The sequence below is a fragment of the Malaya genurostris genome, chromosome 3, assembly GCF_030247185.1.
Source record: "Malaya genurostris strain Urasoe2022 chromosome 3, Malgen_1.1, whole genome shotgun sequence".
Taxonomy (NCBI): domain Eukaryota; kingdom Metazoa; phylum Arthropoda; class Insecta; order Diptera; family Culicidae; genus Malaya; species Malaya genurostris.
Genome location: NC_080572.1, coordinates 184168867 through 184196805, shown reverse-complemented (window position 1 = coordinate 184196805; position 27939 = coordinate 184168867). Strand labels below are relative to the sequence as shown.

Below are 27939 nucleotides of genomic sequence, written 5' to 3'. Positions count from 1 at the left end.
TTATATGTTACTGTTATTTTTTATTCAACTTGACATAACATAAAAGGTAAGATAAAAAAAAATCTGTGCACGATTTAGAATCTTAAAAGCATAAGTTTGTGTCATTGGCGTTTAATTCGATTTACATCATCACGTAGGTTAGCCTTCAAAATTTCGTTCAAAACGAAGCATTCTCACAACTTGTGTAAATAAAGCAATTCTTATATTATTAATTTAAAACATACAATATGCAAAGCACATTGATAATTACATCGACGAGCTTTTGCTTGATAGATTCACTGTTTCACTTGTTTGGAATGTAATATCTCTATTCCACATTTTAGTTTAAACATTAAATTCTGCGCAAACAGTGATAAAATGCTAAAATCTGACTAATAAGTGTATGCACTGTATGTATACCCATATCAACAACGTTAGACCATCTTTAGTAATAGCTATAGCTATAATAAGTGTTTTGTTATTTCTATGTTTAGTGATTCCTTTGCAGAGTTTTCCTTAAACGTCGTTAGCACCATTCTCTAGTCGTTTTTGATAGTCTTTCAACTGTACTTCGTTGGTAACCAAGCTCAGTTGCACTCTCTTTCTTATTAGGATATTTGTAGCTAGTATTCGTCCTGATCAATAGCAACTAAATTAATCTCGCTCAAATAGTTTTGATGCAAAGTACTGCTGAGATCTTTATTTTGAGTTTGGCTCCTAAGCAACTGGACGGTTAGCGAAGAGCTGTTCAATGATCGCTTCGTCCGCCAGGGTGGATGTGTCGCCGACGTCCCGATCGTTGACAGCCACTTTCCGTAGTACCCGCCGCATTATCTTTCCGGAGCGGGTCTTCGGTAGACCCGGTGCATGCTGGATCACATCCGGTTGAGCAAACGGACCGATCCGTTCCCGGACCAATACCTTAAGTTCGTTGATAAGCGTCTTGTCGAAAACTTCGTTCTGGTTAGGTGTGATGAAGCAGTACAGACATTCGCCTTTGACCGGATGAGGACGTGAGACAACGGCCGCTTCCGAAACGTTCGGGTGTTCCGTTAGTACCGATTCCACCTCGGCGGTGGACATCAGATGACCAGACACGTTCAACATGTCGTCCACGCGGCCAGTGACCCAATAGTAACCGTCTGCATCCCGGCGAGCTCCTGCGAAAGGAAAAAATTCTAATTAGCATTGTATGTTTCACGGAATGAAGCTCAAGAATACTAAAATTTTCTGCATTTGACATTTCATAGGGGAGATACATTAACAAACTTACCGTCACCGGTGCAATAATATCCGTTGAATTTAGAAAAGTATGTCGATTCATAACGTGGGTGGTTATTGAACAACGATCGCATCATACCCGGCCAAGGTTGTGAGAAGACCAGATAACCTTCGCCTTCACCCGTTATCTCATTACCACCTTCATCCAGCAACGTTGGCTTGACTCCGAAGAACGGGAAGGACTGTTAAAGAATACGTAGTTCTAGTAATGAATGGATAAGCGAAATAGAATAAAAAACCTACAGCAGCACCCGGTTTCATGGGAGTTGCACCAGGAAGTGGTGTTATCACGTGACCACCAGTTTCGGTTTGCCAGAATGTGTCCACGATCGAGCATTTTTCCTTGCCAACGACCCTGTAGTACCACATCCAAGCTTCTGGATTAATGGGCTCTCCAACACTTCCGAGAACTCTGTTCAGTGGAATAAGATATTACAAATTTCACTTATAATGCCATCCAAAATATTCACCTCAACGTAGACATATCATGTTTAAGTACTGGTTCATCGCCAAACTTCATCAACGATCTAATCGCCGTTGGTGCTGTATAGAACTGCGATACCTTATACTTGTCGATTACTTCCCAATAGCGATCATTGTCCGGAAAGAAGGGGGTACCTTCAAACATCACCGAAGTAGCTCCGTTTGCCAGTGGTCCATAGAGAACATAGGTATGACCAGTAATCCAACCAATATCGGCTGTGCACCAGTACACGTCGTGAGGTTTATAATCAAAGACAATTTTGAATGTGGTTGCTGCGTAAAGTAGATAACCGGCTGTCGTATGCAGAACACCTTTTGGTTTACCGGTTGATCCACTGGTGTACAGCATAAACAAAGGATCCTCGGCCGCCATCCATTCCGGATAGCAAGCCGGTTCAGCGTCTTCCATTTCTTGATGCCACCAGAAGTCGCGATCGTCCGTCCAAGGCGTCTACGATTATTACAAATCAAATTAAACTAGGATCCTAAACTCCAACTCTTTCGACAAAGTTCAAATTCACTTACATCAAACACACCATCCCAGCCTTCTTTACCCGGTGTAACGCGATTGATATGTGCCACCACGATACAGGCCTCCACGCGGTGTCCCAGTTCCTCTGACTTCGTCAATGCGTGATCACAAAGTTCCTTGAGATGCAGTATTTTTTCACCACGCCAAGCACCGTCAGCCGTGATAAGTACTTTGGCTTGACAGTCGTGCATCCGCTCGGCCAGCGAGTCCGATGAGAATCCTGCAAACTATATGGACATGATTGTAGAAGAATGAAGATTTGGGAGACACTACAGAGTTTACGAACTCGGAAAGATCGCTCGTTTACTCACCACTATCGAATGGACGGCACCAATTCGAGCACAAGCCAACATTGCCACCGGAAGCTCCATCGTCATTGGCATATAAATCGACACGCGATCCCCTTTCTGTACTCCGTGGGCTTTCAAAACATTGGCGAACCGACAAACCTCCTCCAGCAGCTTACGATAGGTCAGGCGACTGTAGTCATCCGGATGGTTTCCTTCCCTGAAATGGAACGAATAAGGTATTGTAATTTTGATTACCAAACGGTTCTGTATCGCATATGAAATAGAGCTATGGCATTATAAGCAAAATAATCAGTCAACAATTCGGTACAATGTGCAAATTTAACAAGTTATCGAATACGTATGATTCCATAACTGGACAGAGCCTTACTAATAATAGGATATACGAATTCGATAGTGGAGTTTACCAAAACAGGACAGTATCGGTTTCAGAATGTAACCTCATAATTGTTTTTTCCCTGCTTTGGATTCAATTTCCATTCAATACAAATCCAGCAGATCCATTACTCGATTCAATCTGCACGACACGAGACACGATTTTTTTCCTTTTCCCACATGGAAAGGCCTTTTCTAGGACGAGTGAAGAGCTTCCACTTATGATTCCGATGTTGGGTTTCAGTGTCACTGCAATAATAAACTCTTGACATTGTTCTATTCTGCACATTGTTCATTAAATAGCCTTAGCTGTCGCAAAGGCTACCCCACATTATACAACAAGTGGGTCCATTTCCTGAAAAAAAAATTTTAAGTGTGAAATGTATCTTAATAGATTTCATAAATCCTGTGAAGGAAGAAAACATTGAGTGACATCTTCTTCAACTTAACGTTTACTTCCTAGATTCTGCTCGTATCCTTCCAAACATATTCTTTGAAGTTTTTCAGGATACATAGTTCCTACGTGATTTAGTATCAATTATCAGTTCGGAATGCATTCCGAATGAAATCCATTTGGATGAAATAATTTCATTCAAAATTTTATGTGGAATTCAGTATGAAGTCCGAATCGAATTCACTGCAACTCAGTCAACTTGTCTGAAATTTGATTCGGAATTCAGTATGATTTTCAGATGGATTTCGAATCAGATGCAACATCCGATTCCGACACGAATCGTTTCGGAATCGATTGTTGCATCTGATAAGAAATCTATTTGGAAATCAAACAGAATTCCGAATGAATTTCGCCTCGAAAAATTGTCGAAATTGAGAGAGAAAAAGCGAACAGATTGTCAATTCGTTTTCTTCTTTTTCCCCGGTTTTACACGTCCCTATCTGAAATAATTATATGGAAAGAAAAAAAATATTTCATCGATTACGTCACTTGTACGATTACATCTCCGAAACATGAAATATCAGCTTTCGAAATCAACCCACAACCCAATCTCGATCGAGCCTAAAATTGTTGATATCGGTTGATCCATATACAAGAAAACTGAGCAGTAATGGGTTTTGACGTTTACGTCACTAATGCCATTATATCATCTGAACTCTAAGTGACAGCCATTTGAATTTCAAACTTGTCTAATGAACCAAAAGAGGTTTCTAAACGAGCCTAACTTTGTTGAAATCGGCCAATACGAAAAAATTGAGCGAATAGAAAAGACGTGTTAAGTTAGTTACGTCACTTATACTATTTGTCTCCGGAGCCAAAAGTCACAGTCACTTGATCTTCGAACATAATCAATGACCCAATAGTAGCTTTCGAACGAGTCTAAGCATGTTGAAATCGGTACAGCCATCTTTGAGAAAATTGAGCGGAAAAAACAACGTGTTTTGACGATTACATCACTTATACCTAGGACAGGACCTGACAATCGTTAATCCACTTCTAGGACCAGTTTCGGACACGAAGTGTGATATGGACGAGAATATTGATTATGTTGGTTGAGAATAGCACCGAATCTTTGGATACTTCTGTATGTTATTTTTTTCCTCAAATAGAATATGTTGAATACTTTAGTTAATAAAGCTGCAAACATTAATTACCCAAAATTGAGTGTTTTAGAAAAAAATTATTAAGCTGTTTCAACTAAACGTTTTCTTCAAAACAAACATTTGATCAAAATGAATCCAGAGCTATATTTTTGACCGATATAACATTAGTCTAAGAGTTTTCAAATGATACATAATTGCATGTTATAAGGGGAGAAAGTTTTCAGAATGAATAATTATCTCTACTGGCAACAGTGATCGCGAGGCATTTATTATTTACAGCAGGGAGTAACCGGAATAAGAAGAGAAATATTTTCTGGAAAAAGAAGCCAGTTGTCTGGTCCTGTCCTAGACTTATACCATTATATTATGGTTCATAATTCAATAGTAGCTTACAAATGAGCCTAGACTTGTTAAAATTGACTAAGCCATCTCTGAGAAAATTGAGCGGTTGAAAAAACGCGTTTTGTCGGTTATATCACTTATACCATTATATCTCAGGAACCATAAATCATTGCAATTTGATCTTTGAAATTAAACGACGATTCAGTAGTCGCTTTCAAACAAGTTTAGACTTGTTAAAATCAGTTCAGACATCTCCGAGAAAATTGAACGGCAAAAAAACCTTTGAAACAAGCACATAGACATTATGCGGTCTCCTCGAGCTGAGTCTAATGGTATATAACAGTATGAGTCTCCGAAGCTCCGTTCTAGAGCCGGGTTTTCCAGCAGTTCTTATACCTTTCTATAGAGAAAGGCAAAAACCATATCTATATAAGATGAAAACCATCCCCCATTATACATCCCCCCTCATTTTCATTTTTACAAACTTCTTAAGCAATTGATTTGTTTGTTTTACTTTTTGCCTTTCTCATATAGAAAGGTTATGCAATCACTGTGAAAACCGACTTTTGAACCGAGGCCCGGAGGGCCGAGTGTCATATACCATTCGACTCAGTTCGTCGAGTACGCAAAATGTCTGTGTGTGTATGTGTGTGTGTGTGTGTGTATGTGTGTGTGTATGTGCGTATGTGTGTATGTAACGTTTTTTTGCACTAACTTTTCTCGGAGATGGCTGAACCGATTTTCACAAACTTAGATTCAAATGAAAGGTCTTGTGGTTCCATACAAAATTCCTGAATATTATTTGAATCCGACTTCCGTTTCGAGAGTTATGGGGTAATATGTGCAAAAAATTGTGAAAATAAATGCACTAACTTTTCTCAGAGATCGATGAACCGATTTTCACAAACTTGGATTCAAATGAAAGGTCTTGTAGTCCCATACAAAATTCCGGAATATTGTTTGTATCCGACATCCGGTTCCGGAGTTATGAGGTAAAATGTGCAAAAAAAATGAAAATATGTTTTCTAGATTTTCTCATAGATGGCGCGACCGATTTTCATAAACTTAGGTTCAAATGAAAGGTCCTGTGGTCCCATACGTAATTCCTGAATTTCATCTGGATCCGAAAATATAGGGTAAAGTGTGTTAAAAATTGTATACCATCATTGAAAAGGACGAAAAACCGTAAAAAGTTTTCTAAATCGACCTCATATCTTCTCCACTTAATAGTTTTTTATCAGCAGACGATCAAACAAACCGATTTCGGTTATTGTTTTCAGGAATCGAAGAAAATTATTTTGAAGAATATAACAGTATTATATATGATAGTATGATTGATATGAGAAAGGCATCATTACACCACTAGGTGGATTAAAACAGGTTTTTTCTAAATCTTTCTGAAATAGCGCGGCATCATATTCCAATACTTTTTCATGTTCAAGGTTCAGGGTAGCTCCAAGAATTAATGTCTTTGAATACAAAATACCCCAAATTATAATCAGGTGTTTTGATGTGAATATCGTTTTTTTTAAATGATCATCCATTCATTATCTTTTCTGGTAAAAAAAAAACTCCTGTTGCAAATTCACATTCTGTTGATGTCAAACTCAAACTCCAGGTTGATTTTTGAGTTATTTGAATCTTTTCTTTCATTCGCTCTTTCCATTGTTATTAAAATACAAAGAGCAAAACCACTCAACAGCGAGAGTTTCGTTCAATAAGCTAAACTTAAGTAAAACGTATCAGCCTAAAATTGAGTCAATACGACTTAACTGTAAATATAACCATTGAGTAGATATAACGAATCTTTAAGTATTTTTTGCACGTGCCTTACGGAAACTATCTAGTCATTTTACCTAAAATTAGGTTATTGAACGGAAGCCCCAAATTGGGTGAAATGTACTTAAGGTTGTTTTGCGGTTCCGCTTCACGATCACAGCATAGAAAAATGCCAACGAGAAAAAGAAATAATCGATCTGCTTATTTCGCAGATACTTAACAAAACATTATTTCTATTCCTGCGAAGCATATCTTTTTATCAAAACTCGAAATTTTGCTAAGTTAATTTTGATATATTTTTTTAAATTTTTCGAATTCATATGAATATAGATATAACAAAACTCCGAATCCGTACTATTGTATTATTTCATTCAATTTAGAAATGTTATTTACGTCAAATCACTGGAGATTCGGCAATTCAGCGGGTCGCATTTTCAAAAAAAAAACAGTAAACTGTGAAACTTGGCTTTATCGACATTTTAGCGTTTTTTGCTGAGACAATTACCCAGCACTTTAGTTTCACATTCACAATCCAATTTGCCTTTTCTCACTCAATTGTGACTTATTTCTGAACCGTTTGGCGACGAAATCCATTCGGAATCGGTAGCACTCCCACATTATCAGTTCGGAATGAATTCTGTATCAAATTCAAGTGGGCGAAAATTTTCATTCAGAATTTCATGTGGATTTCAGTATAAAATCCGAATGAATGTGGATTGTGGATGTGCAACAACCAATTCCAAATGAATATCGCCTGTAACCCGTTGGTTCGAAAATCTGTTGGAATTGAGTGAGAAGAAATGAATTGAATTGTCAATTCGTTTTCTTCTTCACCGAATTTGCAAGTTTTCGTGCTGATTTTTAGCATCGTCCATTGCTTTAGTTGAAGTGTAATAAAATGGCGTAAGTCGCCTGATCTTCACACTAACACATTCAGATAGTGAACGAAAATTCAATGGCAGCTATAATGTCACTGTCAATTGGGTTGATCTAGCACTCAGAAACGAGCAGTCGAGTTACAATTCATTACTCAATCCGTCTTTGAGATAATATGGGCTAGAGTAATGGATGATGCTACAGTAGGTCGTTTTGTTGGTTCAAAATAATTTTCTTCGATTCCTGAAAACAATAACCGAAATCGGTTTGTTTGATCGTCTGCTGATAAAAAACTATTAAGTGGAGAAGATTTGAGGTCGATTTAGAAAACTTTTTACGGTTTTTCGTCCTTTTCAATGATGGTATACAATTTTTAACACACTTTACCCTATATTTTCGGATCCGGAAGTCGGATCCAGATGAAATTCAGGAATTTTGTATGGAACCACAAGACCTTTCATTTGAATCTAAGTTTGTGAAAATCGGTTCAGCCATCTCCGAGAAAAGTTAGTGCAAAAAAACGTTACATACACACATACGCACATACACACACACATACACACACAGACATTTTGCGTACTCGACGAACTGAGTCGAATGGTATATGACACTCGGCCCTCCGGGCCTCGGTTCAAAAGTCGGTTTTCACAGTGATTGCATAACCTTTCTATATGAGAAAGGCAAAAAGTAAAACAAACAAATCAATTGCTTAAGAAGTTTGTAAAAATGAAAATGAGGGGGGATGTATAATGGGGGATGGTTTTCATCTTATATAGATATGGTTTTTGCCTTTCTCTATAGAAAGGTATAAGAACTGCTGGAAAACCCGGCTCTAGAACGGAGCTTCGGAGACTCATACTGTTATATACCATTAGACTCAGCTCGAGGAGACCGCATAATGTCTATGTGCTTGTTTCAAAGGTTTTTTTGCCGTTCAATTTTCTCGGAGATGTCTGAACTGATTTTAACAAGTCTAAACTTGTTTGAAAGCGACTACTGAATCGTCGTTTAATTTCAAAGATCAAATTGCAATGATTTATGGTTCCTGAGATATAATGGTATAAGTGATATAACCGACAAAACGCGTTTTTTCAACCGCTCAATTTTCTCAGAGATGGCTTAGTCAATTTTAACAAGTCTAGGCTCATTTGTAAGCTACTATTGAATTATGAACCATAATATAATGGTATAAGTCTAGGACAGGACCAGACAACTGGCTTCTTTTTCCAGAAAATATTTCTCTTCTTATTCCGGTTACTCCCTGCTGTAAATAATAAATGCCTCGCGATCACTGTTGCCAGTAGAGATAATTATTCATTCTGAAAACTTTCTCCCCTTATAACATGCAATTATGTATCATTTGAAAACTCTTAGACTAATGTTATATCGGTCAAAAATATAGCTCTGGATTCATTTTGATCAAATGTTTGTTTTGAAGAAAACGTTTAGTTGAAACAGCTTAATAAATTTTTTCTAAAACACTCAATTTTGGGTAATTAATGTTTGCAGCTTTATTAACTAAAGTATTCAACATATTCTATTTGAGGAAAAAAATAACATACAGAAGTATCCAAAGATTCGGTGCTATTCTCAACCAACATAATCAATATTCTCGTCCATATCACACTTCGTGTCCGAAACTGGTCCTAGAAGTGGATTAACGATTGTCAGGTCCTGTCCTAGGTATAAGTGATGTAATCGTCAAAACACGTTGTTTTTTCCGCTCAATTTTCTCAAAGATGGCTGTACCGATTTCAACATGCTTAGACTCGTTCGAAAGCTACTATTGGGTCATTGATTATGTTCGAAGATCAAGTGACTGTGACTTTTGGCTCCGGAGACAAATAGTATAAGTGACGTAACTAACTTAACACGTCTTTTCTCTTCGCTCAATTTTTTCGTATTGGCCGATTTCAACAAAGTTAGGCTCGTTTAGAAACCTCTTTTGGTTCATTAGACAAGTTTGAAATTCAAATGGCTGTCACTTAGAGTTCAGATGATATAATGGCATTAGTGACGTAAACGTCAAAACCCATTACTGCTCAGTTTTCTTGTATATGGATCAACCGATATCAACAATTTTAGGCTCGATCGAGATTGGGTTGTGGGTTGATTTCGAAAGCTGATATTTCATGTTTCGGAGATATAATCGTTTAAGTGACGTAATCGATGAAATATTTTTTTTTCTTTCCTTATAATTATTTCAGATAGGGACCTATGTTTACGTTCGAATGTATTCTTTCTGATACACTTGGTCTGAGGAATGTTGTCGAATATGTAACATAAACGCTGAAGCCTGCTTTTATGAACTACCCGAATCAATCTGAATGAATTGATGTAAAAAATGAGTCCAAATTAGTGTCAGAAATTATCATAATAAAAAAGGCAGAAAATATTTTAATTACACTGTATCGATGAAATAGAAAGACATTATCACACCACAAGGAGGATTACAACAGGTTTTTCTAAGTTAAAAACAGGATAAATAATGTATACAATGCGTATATTTTTTTACGCCGATTATGAATCACATCTAGATTCGGTAATAAAACCGCCTACTGTGGCCTATCAGCTTTGAACTGATATATCGGTTGAGCACCTCTACTCTACTGTGACCATTAGAACAACCTTCTACTGTCATTAGAACAACAAATAATGACCGACCTATCCTATCCTACCGATCTAGACCGAACGGTACGCTTGGAAGATTTCATTAGCCGATTGGTGCTGTTTAACCTTTCTGCATTGCTGAATACGGCCCATGTAGCGATAACACGTGAAACCTGCTGACTTATTCTGCCATTGGTTCCGATTGAACGACCTGACGATTGCAAATTTGTGCGGGTAACCATTTTTCAAAAGTTTCAAACAAACCGCTTAGCTCTGCCCGATGAAAATACACTGCTTTAAATGCTGGCAAAACATTTCAAATAGGAACCTGCCATCTGCATAGGAAGTAAAATCAAACATTGCTCAAGGTGAGTCGGGAGTGATTTACTGTAAAGTGACTTTGACTGCTTGTTGTTGACGTTGGTTGTTGCATGCGCTCGGCATCGATAACCGAGAAGCTACAACCACTTAGATGGGACTTTAATCATTGTAAGTTGCACGAAGTGCTGGGTTTATTGTATAATGGACGAAAAACTTTGTCAGGCACGTATTTGTTTTCAATTTCTTACAATAATTGTAGAATCATTTAAAGATAAAATTGAATTTTTGATTGGTTTCATTGGGAACACATAATCGCTGTGCTTTAACTGAGATAGTGAAATTTTGCAAATAATTATACCGACGACAAATAAGTAGTAGTTGATCTCTAAAACTTTCCATCAAAGCTATCCTAGGTCGGTATCTGTTAAGGTATGTAAGTCAAGCTTAATAGTTTTACAAGATTCGTTGAAGTAATGACTGGCGGAATCCGTCATATTTACTCAACTTGTACAGCAAGAGATCAAATCAAGCAAGCGAGTGAGAAAAAAATGCTTACTTAGTTCTGAAAGCGAATCCACAACACTTAGTGCATTCGCATTGCAAATGTGCAATGCAAGTTGAAAGACTAAACAAGATTAGTGAATTGAAAAGTGCTACTGTACTTTGTTGATTCTACTAGCTTTGCCTTCAATGAGAAAAAATGAGTGCTGTGCAAATATCGACATTTGCATCAAATATGAGACTGAATAAGGCCGAGGACCATTTCGTGAATTATTTTAACTTTTAGTTAAAATTTGACAGTTAAGTTAATTATTTTCGATCGAGTAGTTAAATTTAACCAAAACTGGTGAATGGAATGTTACTATTATAATTGCAATTCAGAAAACGCACAATTGAAATCTTCGAGAAGAACTTACAACGTTTGACAATATATTCAAACTTTTTATTGAGATATTCTCTACAACTGAAAGTTTGAAAAAGAAGTTATTTTGAACAATGATTAGCGGCCCTTACACGAGACAATATTATTGTCAATACAAGGAGTATTGACAATACTTTTGATCGTGTAATGGAAACTTCATTGGATTGACGAAAATATTGCCAAGAAATCAAAACTGCTCATCAATCCGACAATACTTTCTCTCCAGATAGGAAACTGCCAAATATGTGCAATGAACTCATCTCTCAATATTCCAATTCTCATTTGCAATATTTGAAGCTTCAAACGCTTGATTTTCTCGAAAAATGCGGACTCAAGTTACCAAGTCAATTGGATTGACGGTATTGACAATACTTTGGATTGACAATAATATAGTCACGTGTAAGGGCTGCTATTTAAAATCAGTATTTTTTAAATGTGTTTTTCTCAGTGTCGGAAAACAACTATCTATCTGTCAAAATAACCATGCTTTTGAGCAAGGTTATTTTCGACAACGACAAAAATAACTGCTCGGCTATCAAATTTTAACTAAAAGTTAAATTCTAACGTTGCGTTTCACAACTAGAAGCGTCAGGTTGCTGTTAGAGTGAAAGCGTCACGCGAAGCGCCTGTACGCGCGTGCGAGCTAGTTACATTCGATCAAATCAAACCTGTTAGAGTGAATGTGATGCGAAAACAGTACTTCGCATTGAATCGCTTCGCTTCGCTACGCGTTCCGCGCTCACTCTGACATGTAATGTAATATTGATAATTTTAAAATGATTTCATTCGCTGCGTACATTATAAAATGTCACTAGAAGGAACGTACAGGTGCGCAAACTTAACCAAATATGCGATGTTACACGATGTTAGATTTTATTTCGCTGTTCGGTAATTTTTTTGACGAAAAGGATCGGTAAACATCAGAAATAAACGAATTTCCGAATTTTATTTCACAAAAATTATGCAAATTTTTACAGAATTCTGTTAAAAAAAGTACAATTGATACGGTAAATATGAATAGACGCCGAGTACGGTAAAAACATACGAACTTGGGTAAATATAAAAACCAACGAAAACTAACTAACAAATAGTAACCATTTTGAGAATTTTAAACGCGTAGAATTGAAATCATTCTAATAAATTAATTTATCGAGTGAAGATGGAACAGGTAATCCAGCGGTTACAGGAGGAAGACGGCCTTATTGAAATTTTCAGTTAGTATTCTTTAATTTACCAATATTTAAATTTTTCGTGTTTGTTTTGACTGCCGGGAGCATTTCCCCGGGTATGTGTCTGAATTACATCGACACGTAAATAATCACATGAAAAAAGAACACTTTTTAGCGTCTAACGCACTTTTTGGAAATGCAATGCGCGCTATTCTAATTTTTATTCCTTGAAGCGACATATAATTGAAAAACAACCGACTGAAATGTCCACTTTTGCGGAAACAGTGAACGTTATTTATTTGGAAAATCCAAAAACCTTTTAAATTGATTTTTAATTCCAATTTCAACCAAAACAAAAAAAAAATATCGAACCTTCCGTTACTTGACACCACTGAATTTACTGCACGTTCGGTAGTTGTTTGACAGATCAACAAAATTTTCACTATCGAACGCTCAGCAATCAATTGATTTACCGAACTGATTACCGAATGGTCAGCTGTTTAAAATTCGGTAAAATATTACTGAATCCGGCGAAATTTTCTAAGTGTGTATGATGAAAAGTAACTTTTTACCGCTTTTTGATTTATTCTTCTATCGTTCAAAATAACTTCAACTGAACCGAAACAAATTCCGGATCTCGATATAGGTAACAAAAGAAAATCAATATGGAACAGATCGTCATCTTAAGAAAGGTTCAAATAATGAATAATGAAATCTTAAGAAAGGTTCAAATAATGAAACTTAGATGACGTGTTAATATTTAATCTTTTTTTTCAGGTTGTAATATCAATTGTAGATTGACATGATGAAAACTACTCACATGATTATAGTGGGGTGGATTATACGCTAGCGGATTCTGATTTGCTATCCTCTGTACAGAGTGTTAAGAGACTATAAAATCCGAAACCACTAGGTTTATCACGGAAATAAAAATGCAGTAAAGGGTGTTCACGACACCGTACAAATGTAACCCACTGAAAAAGCGATTAGATTTTGTTGTGCGTTTGTTGAACGACATACTGGCCAAAGTACTCGTCCAGTTTTTGACGTAGGACTACGTCTCGCTTTACTATGCTGTTGAATTTTGAAAATGCACCCAGGTATTTTCAAAATTGCACAAAACGAAAATTTAACGAAATTACTCCAGATTTGATTTCTTAATAACTTTCTCCCTGTTCGAGTCTGATTCTTTAATAAAACGAATGGAAGAAGATGTAGGATTGTTATTATTACCATGTTTATTATGTAAACATTGTTTAAATGGTGAAGAAATAGGTCCAAACACGAAACATTAAAATTGAATCTATAAATAGACCCAGTTGCACGTGTGGACAGCTATGGGGCACATTATACAAAATCTAAATCGTTGTCTAAAGAACTACTGAGATTATTTCTTTGCGAATTGAAGGTAAACCTCATCAGTTTAGTGCAAATCTAGAATAATTCGATTAGCTTTGTGTACTTTTCGCAGTGCGAAATTTGCACCAAACGAACATTAGTTAGCATTTGACTGGATCGCATTCGAGAAAATTGTTCCGAACAGTGTTTAATATCTTAGAGAATTCAACAATTTGGCCTTTCTAAATGCTATAAATGAATCCCATACAGCATTTTGATAGTTTCTTTCACTCAAATATGTATGTATGTATGTATATGAAATATTGAAAAATATGATCGGTTGTACGACATGTGGTACGATCATCTAGGCTCGAACTTGCAAATGATTTGAAATGGCGCCCTACTTCCTGGAATACAAAGCCAATAACGGTCCCTTTCAGGACCCCAAATGTAACGTAAGAAACTAAAACAAATGGTCCTTTTCAGCATCACAAAATCCTAACGGTTCGTTTTCCTACGAAAATAATGTGAAAATTGGGCGTTATATCATATAAAAAGAAAATGTTATTCTACCCGAAGAAGAAGTATTCTACTGATCGTATGCTGTGTTTATTAAAAAAGTAGAGAGTCTCTTCAAAAATTTTCCAATAAAACTACACAGATAGAAATCCTTTGTGAATTCACATCTTTTTTAATGCACGTATTAGGGGCAACAAATTGAATTTAAAGTTACTTCATTGTTCTTCAAATTTCAATATATTTTGAAAGTAGAACTAAGCGTTCGATGCATTCAAATTTAGTTTTACATCGATGATGGTTTTCAATTACATTTTCGATTCAACTGATGTCCTTTTCATAGTACTATCGATTTACATGTCGTGTGAATTTCATAATTTTTTTGCTGTGTACGAGGCTCTAGAATCGCACATATAAAATGGCTCAACAACGGATCTCTGTTTGCCGACTTCGTTGAACAACAAAAAAATTGGTACGCGGTTCTATGGTCGGTTTGAAAGTCGGTGAACTATAGTCTCGAATCGTACTACCGTTCATCGGATCGGATCAACGTTCCAACGTACTGGACAAACGGAGTACTTCAGTAAGACGTTTCTTTCTTACAGAGGAGAATCATTGATTTTACATAGGTTTGGAACATTGTGAGTTTAGTGTGCCAAAGTTACTCTGAAATCAAATTGTTATGAAGTGTACTGGGTCTGGCAAATAAATTGCTACATTACTTCAACAGTCGATATTGCATTGTACACTGTGTTGGACGACCCCTCGTCGCTTATCTGAACTTTTGGTCGCTTAGGACGCTTCTATTTAAGTAAATTTGGAATCAGTTTAAGTAAATTTGGCAATTAATTAATTAATTTATTTATTTATTTTTCTCTAATTCATCCGACAATAAAAGGTCTTAATGAATATAATGTAGTCAAGTTATAAAATAGTGGAACGTAACACTTTCTGCGCAAATTTATGTGTAGGTTCGCCGGAACCGAAGAGATGTTCAACAGTCCCAAATGTTCTGATGCATGCTGTTATCGGTTCATAGAATCCAAACGTCGTTCGGTGAAATCTCGGTTGAAGTAAACCAGTAGAACGTAGCAATCGTTGTGAAGCACGGAAATCAAGACTCGATAAAAGCTTCGAAGAGTCAATATCGCCGTTTACTATTTTCGCAACAATAATTGCTTGCTGAATTTTTCTGCGCCGTTCCAGTGTGTCCAAACCAATCAGACGGCAGCGATCGGGATACGGTGGAAGATCTAGCGGATTTTGCCAGGGTAGATTCCTTAGAGCGAATCGAACAAATCTTTTCTGCACACGTTCAATTCGTAAACTCCAAGCTAGTTGATACGGACTCCAAACTATGCTAGCATTTTCAAGTATAGGCCGAACTAGCGAGCAGTAAAATGCCTTCAAACAATGTGGATCTTTAAAATCACGTCCGATCTTAGCAATAAATCCTAATTGTCGAGTCGCTTTTGTAATTAATGTGGAACGATGTAAATTAAAAGTTAGTTTGGAATCCAACAAAACACCAAGGTCATTAACACGATCACATTTTGCTATGCTGACGATAAGCCATTTCCTTCGACACCAGGTAACGAATTCATCCAGAAGCTTTTGAAGACGCACGCAGTCGTCAATAGAGCGTACCTCAAGGTAAAGTTTCAAATCTTCGGCGTAAACTAATTTGCAGCCACTATCGAGCAGCAAAATAGCGTCATTAAAAAACAGCGAGAACAGAAGTGGACCCAAGTTGCTGCCTTCTGGTACACCAGATATGTTCGAGAACGAGGATGACATACAGGAATCAAGCTTGACACGTAAGACTCTACACTCAAAATAATAATCATATTACAGTTACGTGAAAAGTTATGTGAATATTTTCCACCCTACTTTTCACGTAGGTTTTAATGGACTGGCATTTAAAAGCTGTTTAATGCATAATCCAGTAAAAGTTACGTGTTCTATAGGTAAAATGTAATGTACTGTTCATATCACATTTATCTATCGGTTTATATCAAATTTAGATACAAGAAAATTACTATTTTATATATTGGTTGTAATCAAAAGGGAGATTTCAGATTTTGATATAAATCTATGAAATGAAAAATGCCATGAAATATAAAACATTTATTTCATTAAATTGTCATATAATTCCAATGGCTTAAAAAGCAACTTATAACGTCGTGGTATCTCAAATCGACAAGCCTCCAGAAATCGTTTTTGTTGTCACTGCCATCCAACCGAAGCCGAGGTCGAGATCCAAGAACTCCCACAACACTACTGATGCAGGTTGAAGTCGCATTACATGGTTCCAGTATCTCTAGCTTCATACCGACGGCCTGTTTGAAGCATTCGGCAGGAGCGGGTAAACTTCCGGACTCACGCAGGCACTCGGTCCAGTTGAACACATGGAAATTTTCATACTGGAATGGTCCGGTCGATGGAGTAAAAAATTGTAATTAAAAAACTTTTCTCACAAATATTTACACTACTTATACTTCGAGGGCCACTGCTCGCCATTTTCAAAATCGAGTTTTTCACACTGAAAATTCACGTAGATTGTTTGACGTTTGGTCAATTCACGTAAACCTTATGTGATGACTCTATTCATTTTAGGGGATGTTCGTATAACATTCATTTTCGTCACGTAAAATATTCAATTTGACATTTGAAACCATTCTACGTGATTTTTCAAGTGAATCGAACGTGAATTTTTATTTGAGTGTACCACTTAAGTAAGAGCAAAGCCAGTCAATGAACTTTTGTGTTGCATCCAGACGCGATAACTTGCACAAAAGAATACGGTGATCAATTCGGTCGAATGCCGCTTTTAGATCAGTATATACGGCATCAATTTGTACTTTTTCCTCCAAACGTGAAATACAGGTCGAGTTAAAATCCAGAAGATTAGTACTGACCGGACGCCCGGGCATAAAGCCGTGTTGATCAACTGAGATGTAATGTTTTGTACGAGAGAACAACTCATTGCTCACTATTATTTCGAAGAGTTTTGAAGCATACTATACATACTATAATTAATACTACTTGTGAATTTCTTAAAAATTCTTTATTCGATTAAAACGAATAAAATAATGATTGTTGTTTCAACATCTTTTTTCCAGGTAATGAAAGTACGTGAGTTTTATTTATTGATCTGGAACAAGCAGGAAATAAAACGTGTTACTGGATCAATCCCATCATACTGTGCGAGCAAATTTTACATACTAATTCTGACTCCGAGCACGGCTTCAGAAGAGACAAGTTGTTTTACATTAAAAAGATATAATGCAAGCACATGTTCGAATCGGCACTTGACCTTGTCGCCGCTCACGATAGTGTTGTTTTCCTTGCAAGCAAAGTTAGAATAATAGCATTGATTGTTTGACCGCTACTTGTTCGGCTGCATCGTTCTAACATGTATATCAGGGGCAAGTAGCAGATATAGGGATTCAACATTAATCAGATTCGAGTAACGGTTCTTTTTCAGGAATGAAGTCATGTATTGTAAATAGATTCAATGCCAATAGTAAATATGTTGCTGTTCAACATCCATCAGCACACAGAAAACAATAACGAAAATTTCATGCATAGAGTTAGTCGCACTATAAAAACATTTATTCAACGATTTCTGTTTGGATTCAAAACTTCAAATGAAGACTTTTTATTTCGTCAAAAAGTATATGTACTGTGTGTAAGTATTCAGAAGCACAATAGTTATCATTTCAAAATATCTTGAGCTATCAAAATAATTCACAATGTTATTTCTAATGTGAGCTAATTGTTTTGACGGAAACCGTGAAGTGGATTATGATGAATATTTGAATGAATCCGCAACTTTTCCCACGCCAAGAAAACATATTTGTCATTTTAACTACATGGAAACATAACTAACTCAATCGTCAGGAACTACTTGGCGGTGTCTGACCCGATTGAAACAAGAAGTAACAAGGATTGACCAGGTCGTGAATGCGATTTCTAGTTTTTAATACTAAACAGTTGAGCAATTCCAGAAATTAATTGCAGAAAACGTGGCAAAATTAGGATCGACTTGCTCTGATTTGGATAAAACTTAGCACACATCTTTATTATGACAAACTTTTGTCTCTATCCAAAACCAATTTGACTCAAAACTGATTATTGAAACCTAATTTAATCCACCTAGTGGTGTAATGATGCCTTTTTACATATTACTCATTACATAATAAATATAACCGTGAAATTCGCAAGAACAACTGTTTAATGAATAGAAATAGGAAAATTCATTCGGACCTAATCTCACAAACTCTACAAATCCTGTTTACCCTGTAGTTCCGGAAACGAAAGTAGTATCCACTACAAATTCAGGAATTCCGTATGAAACTGTAAGACTTATCTTTTGAACCTAAAAGTTTGTGAAAATCGATTTAGCCATCTCCAAGAAAAGTGAGTGAGATTCTTTTTGAAGTTCTTAATCACCATTTCCAATTCTTCCGAACCGGAATAATTCAAATCAATATTTATGAAAATCGGTTCAAGCATCGCAGAGAAATCGAAGTAAATTTAGTTTTAGAAGTTTTTCTTTTGGTGCTTTCGGAACAGAAAAAGTGGAGACCACTATTGCCGAATTAAGTTTTCATGCCCTCAAAAAAGCTCTGCAAACTAGAAGAATTTATCAGACAGTTTTATGGTGTTTGTACGTGTTTTTAACCATCGTTCGTGGAAAAATACTAATGAAATTGGTAATTTTCCACTTATCACTCTTTAGTTCCGGACCCGGAAGTCGGATTCGGATGAAATGTTCTACAAATTTTTAGGATATTATAAGACCTTTGATTTGAATCTTAGTGTGTGAAAATCGGTTGGGTTATTCCAGAGATAATTGATTGTAAACTTTTTCTCAAATTTTCACATATTACCATATAACTCCGGAACCGGATGTCGGATTCAAATGAAATACAATATCAGGCTATGGGACCATAATACCTTTTATTTGAATCTTCAGCCGTTCAGCCATCTCTGAAAAAAGTGAGTGCATATTTTTTCCATTTTGTTGGTACATATCATCCTATATCTCCGGAACCGGAAGTCGGATCGGAATGAAATTCAATAGCAAGTTATGGGACCTTTCATTTCATTTCAATCTTAGTTTGTGAAAATCGATTCAGCCATCTTTGAGAAAAGAGAGTGAATATTTTTGTTACATACATACACACACAGACATTTTCTCAGTTCGTCGAGCTGAGTCGAATGGTATATGACATTCGGCCTTGGTTAAAAAGTCGATTTTTACAGTGATTGCATAGCCTTTCTATATGAGAAAGGCAAAAAGAGGAAATATATGTTTGCATAAGAACCGGAATTCCTTCAGATCTTTGTAACTTCGAAACGGCTATTGGTAGAGAAATGGTTTCGAAAAGAAGTGTTTTGCGTTGCGCTGCATTGTGACACTGGTCTTGGTGGATTGCACATTAATGTCATGTTTTTACCGACCGACTAGTAAGAATTACTTAGGTGAGAGTATTTTGTAATTTACTATTTCCAAATCAAACAGATCAACTCGACAGCATGATAGCCACCATTTTCGGACGTTCCCATATCCATCGTTCACAGGGAAAGATAAAAAGAGGAAATGTTGATGCTTAACCTACTTTACGGAAGGACGACGACTCATCAGTATCTTCCATAAGTTTTCTTACCTCTTTTCTCTCTATAGTTGTTCCAAAACGTTTGTTTTTTAATTTATTTTTTGTTTCTATTAATTTTCCTGCTTTTATTTTGTACACTCTTCTGCCGTTCAAGAATTAGTTCAATCAGTATTATAATATTAATAATATTTTCATTTATTTGTATATTTCCATCTGACACTTATCTGAGCATCACTACTAACAACTCCGCACCGTAATTTAATGTGAAGATGCAAATCCTTAAAGTTGAATCTGACTTTGATGAGGATAAACCCGTTTTCAGTATCGGAGTAGAGTAATAGAATAGATGCCAAGGATCTACTTGTAAGAGAAGTTTTAGAAAATTTTGAAAAGATCCAATTAATAAACGAAGAATTGAAAGGTAAAAGCAAGCATGAATAAATTCCATGTGATTGAACATTTAAAAAAGTCCATTCATTCGCAAAATCTAGCGTTATTATTTAAAACCTGTTATTCACCCTTATTCTCTACGTCGATCGATTCAAAATATTCCGATCGAATGTGCAATTTTCGGGGTGATTGAAACCAGAACATTGACGTTAATACAACACTGTTTTTGGCGGATCACGCGTATGCCATTGTCAAACTTGTTCAGTTTGGTTTAATTTAAATTTAATCATGAATCGTCGTTTGGTCTATAGTTTAATCATAAATGGACGCTGGTAAGGTTGTAAGAAGATCCACTTTTGTGTCTAAAAATTGTGTTCAGCGACGAAGCTCATTTATGGTTGAAGGAAACATCAACAAGCAAAATTGTCGCATCTGATGTGAAGACCAGCCAGCGGCATGACAAGGGCTATCAATGCATTCTAAAAAAGTCACTGGTTGCTGAGGGTTATGGACCGGTGGCATCATTCGTGAAAACTGGCCGATATGTTGGAGGGAGTTTGCCAAAATTGGACCTTGTGCATGGGGCATCTAAAGTGGAGCCGTGGCCAACATTTACATGAAATCATTCTTCTTTAATCTCTTTTCGGCCCCACAGAGTTGAAGTTACAACAGAAATATTTCTTAGGCATTTTCCTACTTGAAAAAAATGTTAGACTTTTAGTCTTTCTCATATAGAAAAAGTATGCAATTACTGTGAAAACCGACCTTTGAACTGTGGCCCGAAGGGCCAACTGTCCTATACTATTCGAATCAGTTTGCCGAAATTTTAAAATGTTTGTGTGTGTATGTGCAAAATATAAGCTTTCGATTTTCTCGGAGAAGGCTGAACCGATTTGTACAAACTTAGATTTAACTGAAAGGTCTTACTTTTCAATAGAACGCTATTGAATTTTATATGCATTTGACTTCTGGTTCCGAAACTATAGGGTGATATGTGCAATGAATTGCAAAAATATACACTCAATTTTCTCAGAGATGGTTGAACCACTTTCAACAAAACTTTGATTCTTAGAATGATAGGTCTTACGAGCGTATAGAACGCTATTGTGTTTTATCTTGATACGACTTCCGATTCCGGAGTCACAGGACTATACGTGAAATAATTTCAATTTCACGAGTTTTTGTGTAGACACGGATTTAGCTGATTCTGTTTTACATGTTTTGTTAGGTAATGACCAAAAATTTCCATTTCTTACATATCAATTCGCAGTTCCCGGTTTCGGAAGCACCAAGAAGTGGTCAAAATCTTTACTACGGAACTCACTTCTTTTTCTCAGAGATACCTAAAAAGTTATTCGCAAGCTTCGACTAAAATAAGAGGTTCTTCGGTCTCATAAATTGCTGCAAATGTTTATCCGGATCCGACATGAAGTTTCTGAATTACAGGATGGAGTGTGTTTAAAATCCAATCTTTCGGGATCACCTCTAATTTCGTAAAGCGTTCAAAACTTTAAACTTTTGTTCAAAAGTTTAAGCACCTCGAAAAAAGTCCTCATGCAAAATTTGAACTAAATCGGACATGGGCAAGGGGTGCTGCCCAGCGGTTAAAGTTTGAAAATTTTCGATCTTTAAAAAGCATCATAGGGGAAAGTACATGAAATTTCCGAAATGGTAAATTTTTTGTTGTTGCCGAAAATCGTAAAATAAATCTCAAAAAAAAATTTTTGGCATTAAAAATGCCTTATGTCGTTTTCGTTTTTAAATTGCACTACACTGGTGTAGCGAAAGCTGCACTGAAACCGTTCGTTTTTACCAATTGCACCACACCAGTGCTACACTTTTTCTGCACCGATACCACTGGTGTAGCACTCATCAAAAGTTTGGTGTAGCTCTGTGCAATGGAATCGTTTATTGTAGTCAATGGTTACTGTTTATGTTTTCGTCATTTTTGTTCGTTTATTCATGCCTCAGTGTAGCACTGCACCGGTGTAGTGCAAATTAAAAACGAAAACGCCATTACTCTTCACTATATGGGGCCGGGTGTCAATTAAAAGTTTCAAAATAGTCGCGTAACCTTTTTGTGTCATAATTTTGAACGTTAATAACTCGGTCATTTGTTGATGGATTGTTATAATTTAACAACCAATCGATTCGGAAACTTTTAACTTAAACATGTATGACGACGTCGTTTCAGTATTTCAATAGCATACTATTGAAAAAATGGTTGGAATCGACCTATGTTTTCATCCACCAATCCCTGTTCTACAAAATGACGTCAACTTCTTGTTCGGCATAGGAGGCTTTGCGTCATGCATTAATAACATCGTATCGTTATGCATAGTATGAAGAGAAATCTATAAATATAGGCTGCACAATATTTCTTTGCCTAGTTGATGTTTGACTGTGAATGAAACAAGTAGCTCGTCCGGTGAGCTGACGACTGGATTGTATATGCGTTCACTTGCTGGATTGTCGCTTTTGCATTATGTGTTGGGGAAATTTCCTGTTGTCTGCGCAACACCGTGTTCGCTTGAGTATCTTATATATGATCTAACTATTGAAAAACCGAATCAGCGTGGTTACCGATTCTTTTGAAATATCCCATGTATTTAGCAAATTTTTGGTCGATTTTGCCATTAAAAATGCCTTACATTTCGCTTCCCGAGGTTCATTCATATGTTAATAACATCAAGTTTCAATATGAACAAAATTTCAGAATTTTGTTGCGTATCCATTCCGTATATTCCTAATATGCCAAAGCGAAAATCAATGTAAGGAACTAAATATTTTATACGGACTGTTTCACATGTTTTCTTCCTCGTATTGTTGCCATATTATTTATCGACACTTTCCGAATATTATTGACGATTTTGAAGGATTAATAAAATTACACTATTACTGAGTTTACTGGCACAAAATTTTTCGTTAAAACAAATAAAATCTTCTCTTGGATCGATTAACTGTTTATAAAATTAATAAGTCCATCCAGTGAACGACCATTATTAGGTTTAAACTGGGGGTAAATAAACGATATAAATCAAATTAAATTAATAAGTTTGTACGTTTCTCGAAAATTATCATCATAAAATAATATAGATTCATTCGTTCAGGTTTAAATCTTTAGGTTGTTTGTATCTAAAATTGAGCTTTCAAGTAACTTTGAAGTGTAGTGAAGTTTAGTGTATCATCATCATTATCATCTTTATTTTTGTATTTATTATAAAGACCCTAGAAATGTTTCATTTTTAATGTTATTGTGCTCGGTCGTGTCTTGAATACAACCCTCTAATTTTTTTTTTTGAAAAAAATCGACTTTCTGGGACATTTTTTTTTTCTAAGTCCCAGAAATATATTTTTGATATTTTTTCTAAGTCCCAGAAAGTCGATTTGAAAAAAAAATTCGAAGTGACACTAAATCTCGAAGTTTCATGCAATTCTAAGACTTTTGGCATCAAATTTTTTATTTCGATTTCGAAAATTTCATGGTAATTTTTCAAGATATATGAAAATTCCACTAAGTGGACTAAGAAGGGTTTATAGAAAGGCTATACAATCACTGCAAAACCGACTTTTGAACCGAGGCTCGGAGGGCAGAATGTCTTATACCATTCGACTCAGCTCGACGAACTGAACAAATGTCTCTCTGTGTGTATGTGTGTGTGACAAATATTGTCACTCACTTTTCTCGGAAATGGCTTAACCGATTTTCACAAACTTAGATTCAAATGAAAGGTCTCATAGCCCCATACAAAGTTCCTGAATTTCATTTGGATCCGACTTCCGGTTCCGGAGCTACAGGGTGATATGTACCAGAAATGTGAAAATCACTTTTCGCGGAGATGGCAGAACCGATTTTCACAACCTTAGATTCAAATGAAAGGCCCTACGGTCCCATACAAATTTCCAGAATTCTATTTGGATTCGACTTCCGGTTCCGGAATTACAGGGTGATATGCATAAAAAATGTGAAAATAATGCAATAAAAATGTGAAAATAATGTCACTCTCTTTTCTCGTAGATGGCTGAACCGATTTTCTCAAACTTAGACTCTAATGAAAGGATTCATGGTCACGGTTCCATACAAAGTTCCTGAATTCATTTGGATCCGACTTCCGGTACCGGAATTACAGGGTGATATGCACCAAAAATGGGAAAATAACGTCACTCACTTTGCTCGGAGATGGCTAAACCGACTTTTTCAAACTCAGATTTAAATGAAGGGTCTCACGGTCCTATACGAAGTTCCTGAATATCATTTAGGCAACGGCAATAGGCATCAATAGGCAACGAAAATGTAAGCACTTGTTTGGAAAAATGATGCTGACTGTGTGACATAAACACTGAAGCATGCTTTTGTGAACTATTCTAATCAATCTGAATCAATTGGTGTCAAAAATAGTGTCCAAAATTATTTAATAAAAGTATGAAATATATTTTCATGAGGCTGTTATGAAAGAAAAGAAAGGCATTATCACACCACTAGGTGGATTAAGAAGGGTTTTTCAAAATAAAGTTTGTCTCCGTTGCTGGCAAACTGCAACTTAACCAAATTGGTACTGCATAAAAGGTCTGAAAATTAGAATTTCTCTTCATAAGGGAACGTAAATATTTTATAGATTTATTACACTTTGCTTAGACTCCTTCCTTCTGTGTTATCCTTGAAAGTAAGGTTTTTGTCATACGATAAACCTAAATATTCTGCTTCATCAGACCATGTCCATTCCAAGACATTCAAATTGTTAACGTGATTATTGTTTGATTTCAGAGAAGAAGCTCTAGGCTTATGGGGGAAGATAATTTGGAGAGTACGATTGGTTCAATAATTTTGGATTATTTTGATCCAATTCCCAGTTGTGGAAGTATTTCCTAGTACTCGGTCCCGGAAGTACCGGAAATAGTGGTCCGAAACGAAACACACCTCAGTTTTCCTGAGATGACGAAATCTGACGATCATAAACTTAGCAACAATTGAAAGGTCTTACAGTCCCATATGTTACTATCGGATTTGACTTTCGGCTTTGGAAATGCAGGGTGAAATGTCTTTTAAATTTCAAGGCATCATTTAGAACAACGATACATAAATCGGAAAACTTCTTCTAAATTTTGATGAAAAATTGTAGTTTTTGTTAATTGCTGGGCAAACAAACCTATTTTTGCTATATCGAGCTAGGTTTTCGGTTCCGGAAGCCGGAAATAGTGGTCAAAAACTCTGACAACGACACTTATGTCACTCTTTTCTATTCAAGATCCAATGAAAAGTTGTTCGAAGAATCCTTTAATAATACTTTTGAAAATGTAAGTGTCATGAGGAGGAATCAAAGGAATCACCACACCAAGAACTTATTCTTCCATGCCACTTTTGGTACAATTGTTATAATGTTCAGGTAATAAATGAAAAGAATTGAACATTCAAAATTTAATTCCAAAATCAATCAATCTGTTTGTTGAATTACTTTGAATTGAAATCGTAAGAATAAATACGATCTTTCTGAATTTAAGTACCTTCTTGAAGATAGTGACCTCAAACCCAATACTCAAAACCAACACCTGCTTTACAAGAATATTGTTCTAGTGAACTGGATACGAACGATGCGAATTACATTAATATACTTAGCATACAAACAGAAAGTGCCACCGTGCATGGTGATTGAACTCGTTTCCCAATTAGTATAGTCAATCAGTGCAAAAACCTTCCAAAATCGAACACCCTCCGCATGATTACAAATTGAAATTTGCTATCAAACAACCAACGTGACGACGTTGGCCGCTTGCTCAAAATTCATTCACAACGTATTTGGTGAGTTCGATCGAAACCGAAACTACGACAACAGCAAACATTCGATTCTCGTGTGGAGTGACTGTCCAGTTCTAGTGGTCTGCCTACTGTCGACGACGAAGTCAGCAAAGGTTGCATGAACCGGCACCAGAGAGTAGGAAATTTGCGACACAGTTCGGATGGTTTCGTAGGTTTACAGTTCGGTTTTGTAACTGACCTGAATATATAACAACACCCTTTTTAATCGTCCGAGCTGCAGTTAAATAATTCATTAATTTCAATGTGGCCAGTTCAAGTTGGACCGACTGATAGTAGAACACAAATATATTGCATGTAGTACTCGAAGATGGGTCTTAAGCAATGTTTACAGCAGCGTTGCATGAAAACTGATAGCTCGAAAGACAGACAAAAAAAACATACAAAGCAAAACATTACTCGTGAAAATCGAAAAATCAATGACTGACGTAAGCACACAGAAGGACATGGGAAGTTACTGATTTTCAACCACCGCGAGTGAATTAGCGCCCTCTTTCCTCCTTTCTGCTTTCGCGCTTACTCTCAGGACGAAAGTGCAAGGACATATCTGACTGTCAGTTGACCCTATTCCTTATATAACCAGTACTCACCAATAGTACGCCACTGAGTCTCCCAATCCATTCTTAACATTTCGATCCAGCAAATTGTAGGAAATATTGGTCGAGGCTCCTTCCATCCATTTCACAAAAATCGGGCCCTTGGAAATGTCGAAATTGTACGAGAAGAAATTGTTCGGATCGTAGGGAGTTTCCCAGTGGAATTGTTTTGCTACGTTACTCCAGAATTGGCCAGGATTATCGATGGACTGTCGATAGAATTCCCGGTATTGATCCATGTTGTTGATGTAGGCCTTGTTGGCCACATCCGGATGAGGATTGAATATCTTCGGTTCCGATGGCATTGTCTTAAACTAGATTACCACTTAGGATTTTTCCTTGAACAAAAAAATATACACTCTATTCACAGCTATTCACAAATTATTCCTTTTCTGCTCCAGTTTATCACATCCAATCGTGTGTTTTCTATCCTAGTCGATTCACGGTCGTTTGACGAATGTTTTCTCTGTATTCCTGGTCTGATTCACTCTCTCACCGTGCAACGTATCCCGAGTAAAAAAAATGTTGCGCGCATGCGAATTGCTAAACACTGATAGGCTCTTTGACGCAATTCTCTCGCAAACAATACTGTTTGCTTGCTCACAAACCGAACAATGAAATCCTCGCGATATCACTCTCGTTCGAAATCCACGTGTGTTCGATGCCTTCCGAACAAACCAGATAGCACGTCCGTTACTAACGAAGAACTCTCAGCCACTAAGCAAATGCTGTGACTTGCAATTCAGTTTTACTCATCACGATGCGCGCAATAACAATACAGAAAGGACTTCTGACGTTTGGTCGAACATGTTCTAGACAACGAAAGCTTGGCTCGATGCGTGTGCGACGCGACGTCGGCCGATGCCCATTCTTTGCTACGTGCTCTTTGCTGTTCTTCCGTTGGGATACATGTTACTAACGTAACATCGGATGATTTCACCTGTGATGCAAACCCTGGGAAAAGTGTCGCAATCGTGGGGGAATCTTTTGACAAATTCACAAATTGAGCTAAATTAGAAGTGAAATCACTGGATTTGTATAGCTGATTTGATAAGCCGGTGACACATGAGAGCCGATCAGTTGTAGTTGTGAATACAGTTAGCAGTTGTTAGCTTAGTCGATGCTAATT

The 27939-nt window shown here is 36.6% G+C and overlaps 1 protein-coding gene across 1 annotated transcript; it reads right to left on the bottom strand.

The window, feature by feature from the left end:
- LOC131434832 (acetyl-coenzyme A synthetase) lies at window positions 1–27525 on the bottom strand. The gene is made up of 7 exons (XM_058602019.1): window positions 26805–27525; window positions 2587–2782; window positions 2269–2502; window positions 1731–2194; window positions 1504–1672; window positions 1253–1442; window positions 1–1139 (listed from the first exon to the last, which is right to left on the bottom strand). Exons 1-7 carry the CDS (start codon window positions 27113–27115, stop codon window positions 697–699), a joined length of 2007 nt encoding a protein of 668 aa, XP_058458002.1. The 5' UTR covers window positions 27116–27525; the 3' UTR covers window positions 1–696.
- Window positions 27526–27939: the final 414 nt, after the last annotated feature.